This window comes from Ascaphus truei, unplaced genomic scaffold, assembly GCF_040206685.1.
Source record: "Ascaphus truei isolate aAscTru1 unplaced genomic scaffold, aAscTru1.hap1 HAP1_SCAFFOLD_1709, whole genome shotgun sequence".
Classification (NCBI taxonomy): Eukaryota; Metazoa; Chordata; class Amphibia; order Anura; family Ascaphidae; genus Ascaphus; species Ascaphus truei.
In genome coordinates, this window is record NW_027454605.1 from 59,769 (window position 1) to 69,609 (window position 9,841).

Below are 9,841 nucleotides of genomic sequence, written 5' to 3' on the forward strand. Positions count from 1 at the left end.
TGGAGAGAATGGCGACGCATGGTGAATAGGCGTACGGGTTTGTAACGAGCACTCGCTCACGGAGAGAATGGCGACGCATGGTGAATAGGCGTACGGGTTTGTACCGAGCACTCGCTCACGGAGAGAATGGCGGGCGCATGGTGAATAGGCGTACGGGTTTGTACCGAGCACTCGCTCACGGAGAGAATGGCGACGCATGGTGAATAGGCGTACGGGTTTGTACCGAGCACTCGCTCACGGAGAGAATGGCGACGCATGGTGAATAGGCGTACGGGTTTGTAACGAGCACTCGCTCACGGAGAGAATGGCGACGCATGGTGAATAGGCGTACGGGTTTGTACCGAGCACTCGCTCACGGAGGGAATGGCGGGTGCATGGTGAATAGGCGTACGGGTTTGTAACGAGCACTCGCTCACGGAGAGAATGGCGGGCGCATGGTGAATAGGCGTACGGGTTTGTAACGAGCACTCGCTCACGGAGAGAATGGCGGGCGCATGGTGAATAGGCGTACGGGTTTGTACCGAGCACTCGCTCACGGAGAGAATGGCGGGCGCATGGTGAATAGGCGTACGGGTTTGTAACGAGCACTCGCTCACGGAGAGAATGGCGGCGCATGGTGAATAGGCGTACGGGTTTATACCGAGCACTCTCTCACGGAGAGAATGGCGGGCGCATGGTGAATAGGCGTACGGGTTTGTAACCAGCACTCGCTCACGGAGAGAATGGCGGGCGCATGGTGAATAGGCGTACGGGTTTATACCGAGCACTCGCTCACGGAGAGAATGGCGGGCGCATGGTGAATAGGCGTACGGGTTTATACCGAGCACTCGCTCACAGAGAGAATGGCGGGCGCATGGTGAATAGGCGTACGGGTTTGTAACGAGCACTCGATCACGGAGAGAATGGCGGCGCATGGTGAATAGGCGTACGGGTTTGTATCGAGCACTCGCTCACGGAGAGAATGGCGGGCGCATGGTGAATAGGCGTACGGGTTTGTAACGAGCACTCGCTCACAGAGAGAATGGCGGGCGCATGGTGAATAGCCGTACGGGTTTGTATCGAGCACTCGCTCACGGAGAGAATGGCGGGCGCATGGTGAATAGGTGTACGGGTTTGTAACGAGCACTCGCTCACGGAGAGAATGGCGGGCGCATGGTGAATAGGCGTACGGGTTTGTATCGAGCACTCGCTCACGGAGAGAATGGCGGGCGCATGGTGAATAGGCGTACGGGTTTGTAACGAGCACTCGCTCACGGAGAGAATGGCGGGCGCATGGTGAATAGCCGTACGGGTTTGTACCGAGCACTCGCTCACGGAGAGAATGGCGGGCGCATGGTGAATAGGCGTACGGGTTTGTACCGAGCACTCGCTCACGGAGAGAATGGCGGGCGCATGGTGAATAGCCGTACGGGTTTGTACCGAGCACTCGCTCACGGAGAGAATGGCGGGCGCATGGTGAATAGGCGTACGGGTTTATACCGAGCACTCGCTCACGGAGAGAATGGCGGCGCATGGTGAATAGGCGTACGGGTTTGTAACGAGCACTCGCTCACGGAGAGAATGGCGGGCGCATGGTGAATAGGCGTACGGGTTTATAACGAGCACTCGCTCACGGAGAGAATGGCGGGCGCATGGTGAATAGGCGTACGGGTTTGTACCGAGCACTCGCTCACGGAGAGAATGGCGGGCGCATGGTGAATAGGCGTACGGGTTTGTACCGAGCACTCGCTCACGGAGAGAATGGCGGGCGCATGGTGAATAGGCGTACGGGTTTGTAACGAGCACTCGCTCACGGAGAGAATGGCGGGCGCATGGTGAATAGGCGTACGGGTTTGTAACGAGCACTCGCTCACGGAGAGAATGGCGGCGCATGGTGAATAGGCGTACGGGTTTGTAACGAGCACTCGCTCACGGAGAGAATGGCGGGCGCATGGTGAATAGGCGTACGGGTTTGTATCGAGCACTCGCTCACGGAGAGAATGGCGGGCGCATGGTGAATAGGCGTACGGGTTTATACCGAGCACTCGCTCACGGAGAGAATGGCGGGCGCATGGTGAATAGGCGTACGGGTTTGTAACGAGCACTCGCTCACGGAGAGAATGGCGGGCGCATGGTGAATAGGCGTACGGGTTTGTACCGAGCACTCGCTCACGGAGAGAATGGCGGCGCATGGTGAATAGGTGTACGGGTTTGTAACGAGCACTCGCTCACGGAGAGAATGGCGGGCGCATGGTGAATAGGCGTACGGGTTTGTACCGAGCACTCGCTCACGGAGAGAATGGCGGGCGCATGGTGAATAGGCGTACGGGTTTGTAACGAGCACTCGCTCACGGAGAGAATGGCGGGCGCATGGTGAATAGGCGTACGGGTTTGTATCGAGCACTCGCTCACGGAGAGAATGGCGGGCGCATGGTGAATAGGCGTACGGGTTTGTAACGAGCACTCGCTCACGGAGAGAATGGCGGGCGCATGGTGAATAGGTGTACGGGTTTGTACCGAGCACTCGCTCACGGAGAGAATGGCGGGCGCATGGTGAATAGCCGTACGGGTTTGTACCGAGCACTCGCTCACGGAGAGAATGGCGGGCGCATGGTGAATAGGCGTACGGGTTTGTACCGAGCACTCGCTCACGGAGAGAATGGCGACGCATGGTGAATAGGCGTACGGGTTTGTACCGAGCACTCGCTCACGGAGAGAATGGCGACGCATGGTGAATAGGCGTACGGGTTTGTACCGAGCACTCGCTCACGGAGAGAATGGCGACGCATGGTGAATAGGCGTACGGGTCTGTACCGAGCACTCGCTCACGGAGAGAATGGCGACGCATGGTGAATAGGCGTACGGGTTTGTACCGATCACTCGCTCACGGAGAGAATGGCGGGCGCATGGTGAATAGGCGTACGGGTTTATACCGAGCACTCGCTCACGGAGAGAATGGCGGGCGCATGGTGAATAGGCGTACGGGTTTATACCGAGCACTCGCTCACGGAGAGAATGGCGGGCGCATGGTGAATAGGCGTACGGGTTTATACCGAGCACTCGCTCACGGAGAGAATGGCGGGCGCATGGTGAATAGGCGTACGGGTTTGTAACGAGCACTCGCTCACGGAGAGAATGGCGGGCGCATGGTGAATAGGCGTACGGGTTTATACCGAGCACTCGCTCACGGAGAGAATGGCGGGCGCATGGTGAATAGGCGTACGGGTTTGTAACGAGCACTCGCTCACGGAGAGAATGGCGGGCGCATGGTGAATAGGCGTACGGGTTTGTACCGAGCACTCGCTCACGGAGAGAATGGCGGGCGCATGGTGAATAGGCGTACGGGTTTGTATCGAGCACTCGCTCACGGAGAGAATGGCGACGCATGGTGAATAGGCGTACGGGTTTATACCGAGCACTCGCTCACGGAGAGAATGGCGGGCGCATGGTGAATAGGCGTACGGGTTTGTAACGAGCACTCGCTCACGGAGAGAATGGCGGGCGCATGGTGAATAGGCGTACGGGTTTGTATCGAGCACTCGCTCACGGAGAGAATGGCGACGCATGGTGAATAGGCGTACGGGTTTGTACCGAGCACTCGCTCACGGAGAGAATGGCGGGCGCATGGTGAATAGGCGTACGGGTTTGTACCGAGCACTCGCTCATGGAGAGAATGGCGACGCATGGTGAATAGGCGTACGGGTTTGTACCGAGCACTCGCTCACGGAGAGAATGGCGGGCGCATGGTGAATAGGCGTACGGGTTTGTACCGAGCACTCGCTCACGGAGAGAATGGCGACGCATGGTGAATAGGCGTACGGGTTTGTACCGAGCACTCGCTCACGGAGAGAATGGCGACGCATGGTGAATAGGCGTACGGGTTTGTAACGAGCACTCGCTCACGGAGAGAATGGCGACGCATGGTGAATAGGCGTACGGGTTTGTACCGAGCACTCGCTCACGGAGGGAATGGCGGGCGCATGGTGAATAGGCGTACGGGTTTGTAACGAGCACTCGCTCACGGAGAGAATGGCGGGCGCATGGTGAATAGGCGTACGGGTTTGTAACGAGCACTCGCTCACGGAGAGAATGGCGGGCGCATGGTGAATAGGCGTACGGGTTTGTACCGAGCACTCGCTCACGGAGAGAATGGCGGGCGCATGGTGAATAGGCGTACGGGTTTGTAACGAGCACTCGCTCACGGAGAGAATGGCGGCGCATGGTGAATAGGCGTACGGGTTTATACCGAGCACTCGCTCACGGAGAGAATGGCGGGCGCATGGTGAATAGGCGTACGGGTTTGTAACCAGCACTCGCTCACGGAGAGAATGGCGGGCGCATGGTGAATAGGCGTACGGGTTTATACCGAGCACTCGCTCACGGAGAGAATGGCGGGCGCATGGTGAATAGGCGTACGGGTTTATACCGAGCACTCGCTCACAGAGAGAATGGCGGGCGCATGGTGAATAGGCGTACGGGTTTGTAACGAGCACTCGATCACGGAGAGAATGGCGGCGCATGGTGAATAGGCGTACGGGTTTGTATCGAGCACTCGCTCACGGAGAGAATGGCGGGCGCATGGTGAATAGGCGTACGGGTTTGTAACGAGCACTCGCTCACAGAGAGAATGGCGGGCGCATGGTGAATAGCCGTACGGGTTTGTATCGAGCACTCGCTCACGGAGAGAATGGCGGGCGCATGGTGAATAGGTGTACGGGTTTGTAACGAGCACTCGCTCACGGAGAGAATGGCGGGCGCATGGTGAATAGGCGTACGGGTTTGTATCGAGCACTCGCTCACGGAGAGAATGGCGGGCGCATGGTGAATAGGCGTACGGGTTTGTAACGAGCACTCGCTCACGGAGAGAATGGCGGGCGCATGGTGAATAGCCGTACGGGTTTGTACCGAGCACTCGCTCACGGAGAGAATGGCGGGCGCATGGTGAATAGGCGTACGGGTTTGTACCGAGCACTCGCTCACGGAGAGAATGGCGGGCGCATGGTGAATAGCCGTACGGGTTTATACCGAGCACTCGCTCACGGAGAGAATGGCGGGCGCATGGTGAATAGGCGTACGGGTTTATACCGAGCACTCGCTCACGGAGAGAATGGCGGCGCATGGTGAATAGGCGTACGGGTTTGTACCGAGCACTCGCTCACGGAGAGAATGGCGGGCGCATGGTGAATAGGCGTACGGGTTTGTACCGAGCACTCGCTCACGGAGAGAATGGCGGGCGCATGGTGAATAGCCGTACGGGTTTATACCGAGCACTCGCTCACGGAGAGAATGGCGGGCGCATGGTGAATAGGCGTACGGGTTTATACCGAGCACTCGCTCACGGAGAGAATGGCGGCGCATGGTGAATAGGCGTACGGGTTTGTAACGAGCACTCGCTCACGGAGAGAATGGCGGGCGCATGGTGAATAGGCGTACGGGTTTATAACGAGCACTCGCTCACGGAGAGAATGGCGGGCGCATGGTGAATAGGCGTACGGGTTTGTACCGAGCACTCGCTCACGGAGAGAATGGCGGGCGCATGGTGAATAGGCGTACGGGTTTGTACCGAGCACTCGCTCACGGAGAGAATGGCGGGCGCATGGTGAATAGGCGTACGGGTTTGTAACGAGCACTCGCTCACGGAGAGAATGGCGGGCGCATGGTGAATAGGCGTACGGGTTTGTAACGAGCACTCGCTCACGGAGAGAATGGCGGGCGCATGGTGAATAGGCGTACGGGTTTGTAACGAGCACTCGCTCACGGAGAGAATGGCGGCGCATGGTGAATAGGCGTACGGGTTTGTAACGAGCACTCGCTCACGGAGAGAATGGCGGGCGCATGGTGAATAGGCGTACGGGTTTGTATCGAGCACTCGCTCACGGAGAGAATGGCGGGCGCATGGTGAATAGGCGTACGGGTTTATACCGAGCACTCGCTCACGGAGAGAATGGCGGGCGCATGGTGAATAGGTGTACGGGTTTGTACCGAGCACTCGCTCACGGAGAGAATGGCGGGCGCATGGTGAATAGCCGTACGGGTTTGTACCGAGCACTCGCTCACGGAGAGAATGGCGGGCGCATGGTGAATAGGCGTACGGGTTTGTACCGAGCACTCGCTCACGGAGAGAATGGCGACGCATGGTGAATAGGCGTACGGGTTTGTACCGAGCACTCGCTCACGGAGAGAATGGCGACGCATGGTGAATAGGCGTACGGGTTTGTACCGAGCACTCGCTCACGGAGAGAATGGCGACGCATGGTGAATAGGCGTACGGGTCTGTACCGAGCACTCGCTCACGGAGAGAATGGCGACGCATGGTGAATAGGCGTACGGGTTTGTACCGATCACTCGCTCACGGAGAGAATGGCGACGCATGGTGAGTAGGCGTACGGGTTTGTACCGAGCACTCGCTCACGGAGAGAATGGCGACGCATGGTGAGTAGGCGTACGGGTTTGTACCGAGCACTCGCTCACGGAGAGAATGGCGACGCATGGTGAATAGGCGTACGGGTCTGTACCGAGCACTCGCTCACGGAGAGAATGGCGGGCGCATGGTGAATAGGCGTACGGGTTTATACCGAGCACTCGCTCACGGAGAGAATGGCGGGCGCATGGTGAATAGGCGTACGGGTCTGTACCGAGCACTCGCTCACGGAGAGAATGGCGACGCATGGTGAATAGGCGTACGGGTTTGTACCGAGCACTCGCTCACGGAGAGAATGTCGGCGCATGGTGAATAGGCGTACGGGTTTGTACCGAGCACTCGCTCACGGAGAGAATGGCGACGCATGGTGAATAGGCGTACGGGTTTGTACCGAGCACTCGCTCACGGAGAGAATGGCGGGCGCATGGTGAATAGGCGTACGGGTTTGTACCGAGCACTCGCTCACGGAGAGAATGGCGGGCGCATGGTGAATAGGCGTACGGGTTTGTAACGAGCACTCGCTCACGGAGAGAATGGCGACGCATGGTGAATAGGCGTACGGGTTTATACCGAGCACTCACTCACGGAGAGAATGGCGACGCATGGTGAATAGGCGTACAGGTTTGTACCGAGCACTCGCTCACGGAGAGAATGGCGGGCGCATGGTGAATAGGCGTACGGGTTTGTACCGAGCACTCGCTCACGGAGAGAATGGCGACGCATGGTGAATAGGCGTACGGGTTTGTAACGAGCACTCGCTCACGGAGAGAATGGCGGGCGCATGGTGAATAGGCGTACAGGTTTGTACCGAGCACTCGCTCACGGAGAGAATGGTGGGCGCATGGTGAATAGGCGTACGGGTTTGTACCGAGCACTCGCTCACGGAGAGAATGGCGACGCATGGTGAATAGGCGTACGGGTTTGTACCGAGCACTCGCTCACGGAGAGAATGGCGGCGCATGGTGAATAGGCGTACGGGTTTGTAACGAGCACTCGCTCACGGAGAGAATGGCGGCGCATGGTGAATAGGCGTACGGGTTTGTAACGAGCACTCGCAGGTCCTGCAAGAAAAGGTTTATTAGACACTCAACATTGTGGTCCTGTTATGTGACCCCTTCTCTTCCTCGGGATGGAAACAGGGATTGTCTAATAAGTGTGTGTGTGTGTGTGTGTGTGTGTGTGTGTGTGTGTGTGTGTGTGTGTCTGCCCCTTTGAACGTGTGCTATGGCTTAGCACCATTTAGCATCTTTGGGCCTATGCGTGTTAACTTTCAACTTCCAAAGCTGTTTTTAAGCATGCTTTCCCCAGCTATTCGCCACGCTGCATGAAGCGGTGTGTACGCCAGGGCTCCTCCTTTCCCAGAGGGGTCAGATCAGAAAACGTAGGGAACAGACGGGCCGCAAGCTTTCTGTAATGTCATTTTACGCACACTTAAGGCTTTGAAAATGATTATATTTCAACATTTTTTTCCAACCGTTACCATATATTTAAAAATAAATTCCGTGTGAGGTGCGCTAATACTCGGGGTGAGTCAATGAAAAGAAATAATCAACTTTAATTGGGTGTATATCAATAAATCACTACTATAATAAATATTTGAACACATACAATATGGCAACAGTGATCAAAGTGATGCAAAAATGGAAGTGTAATATTAGGAAAATGTATAGAATTGTGTGTCAAAGTGAAAAGAAGTGAGAAGATACTGGATGACTAACCCGTGAAGTGGCTCCTGGATTAATATTAATATTTCTGTGATGGGGAAAGGGTGGACGAGCGTCCAGAAGCTACCTTCAAAATATAACGTTTTTTTACTGATGACAGATATAAAGTAACGTGTTAAAAAAACACACCGGGAAAAAAAAGTATATACTCGCAGCCACAAATTCTCATTGTGTAGTGGGTGAGCTACAACAAGTGTCCCATGCGGGGTCAAAGGGCAGAACAAGGATTGCGAATATTGCATCTAATCTGTCGTCAGTAAAATGTTTGTATTTTGAATGTAGATTCTGGGTGCTCTTCTATGCCCCTCCCCCCTATCCCTCCCCCGTTACCACATATATATTTACATTACCAGAACTTACAAGTGGGTTTCAGGGGGAAAAACTGCCTAAGCAACTAGTATGAAATTAGGAGGAGCAGAGAGTCCGAGAGCCACGTCCAGGTCCCATGCCACGCGCCACAAACCGGTCCTGTGACTGGCGCCACATCCAGGTGCCGGGCGCCACTTCCAGGTCCTGTGCTGGGCGCCATATTCAGGTCCCGTGCCGGGCGCCAAAAACAGGTCCTGTGATTGTGCCGGGCGCCACATCCAGGTCCTGTGCTGGGCGCCACATTCAGGTGACGGTGCCGGGGCGTCACTTCCAGGTCCTGTGCTGGGCACCACATTCAGGTGACGGTGCCGGGCGCCACTTCCAGGTCCTGTGCTGGGCACCACATTCAGGTGACGGTGCCGGGCGCCAAAAACAGGTCCTGTGACTGGCGCCACATCCAGGTGACGGTGCCACATCCAGGTGATGGTGCCACATCCAGGTGACGGTGCCGGGCGCCACAAACAGGTCCTGTGACTGGCGCACACATCTAGGTGCCGGGCGCCCCATCTAGGTGCCGGGGCGCCACTTCCAGGTCCTGTGCTGGGCACCACATTCAGGTGACGGTGCCATATTCAGGTCCCGTGCCAGGCGCCAAAAACAGGTCCTGTGAATGTGCTGGGCGCCCCATCCAGGTCCGGATGTCGGGCGCCCCGTCTAGGTGCCGGGCGCCACATCCAGGTCCTGTGACTGGCGCACACATCTAGGTGCCGGGCGCCCCATCCGGGTGTCGGGGCGCCCCGTCTAGGTGCCGGGCGCCACTTCCGGGTCCCGGTTCTGGACGCCAGTGGAAGAGCGCTGGTGTACAGCCTCACTGAGGTTATCTGAATGACCGTGGCTTTGCTAATCACGTGGCGATCTTCACTGCTCCACTTAACCATCTCCTCCGTTACAGCACCTCAGAGTCTCGCATGGAGGACTCCGATCCGACCGGGATGGCCGGAGAGCAAGGCGTAAACCTGGACAGCGGCTCTAAGCTCTCCGAATTTACCAGCAGACCTCCAGGTGAGATTCCGCGTGTCTTTCATTGGTTCCGTGGGAACTCTTTCTCCCCCTAAATATCAAGCACTCTCCTTAAAAAAAGAAGTTGCGTTGTTTTATTTTGGACTTAAACAGGAAGTCCCCGTGTTGTCACGTTGGTGATGTCATTTATGGGACAGGAAGTTCCTGGTGACATCGGTGTGATGTCACGGTGTTCAGCTCCCCCTAGGTGACAGGGAGATACAATGACACTAAATGACCCAGCAGCAGAGACACTTCTAACACCGGGGACACATCGCCACTAAAGAAACTCACTGACATGGGACCTCCATTTTAAAATCCCGCTCTGCAAACGCCCCCCTCCTGCTGT

The 9,841-nt window shown here is 56.6% G+C and overlaps 1 protein-coding gene across 4 annotated transcripts in view; it reads left to right on the plus strand.

The window, feature by feature from the left end:
- Positions 1-9,563, plus strand: part of NCOA6 (nuclear receptor coactivator 6) — a 57,540-nt gene extending 47,977 nt beyond the window's left edge. For all 4 annotated transcript variants that reach the window (XM_075581930.1, XM_075581929.1, XM_075581931.1 and 1 more), the window contains one exon: positions 9,386-9,563. In XM_075581930.1, coding sequence (XP_075438045.1) covers positions 9,386-9,548 — 163 coding nt within the window. In that variant the 3' untranslated portion in view covers positions 9,549-9,563. The remainder of the gene's footprint in view (positions 1-9,385) is intronic.
- Positions 9,564-9,841: the final 278 nt, after the last annotated feature.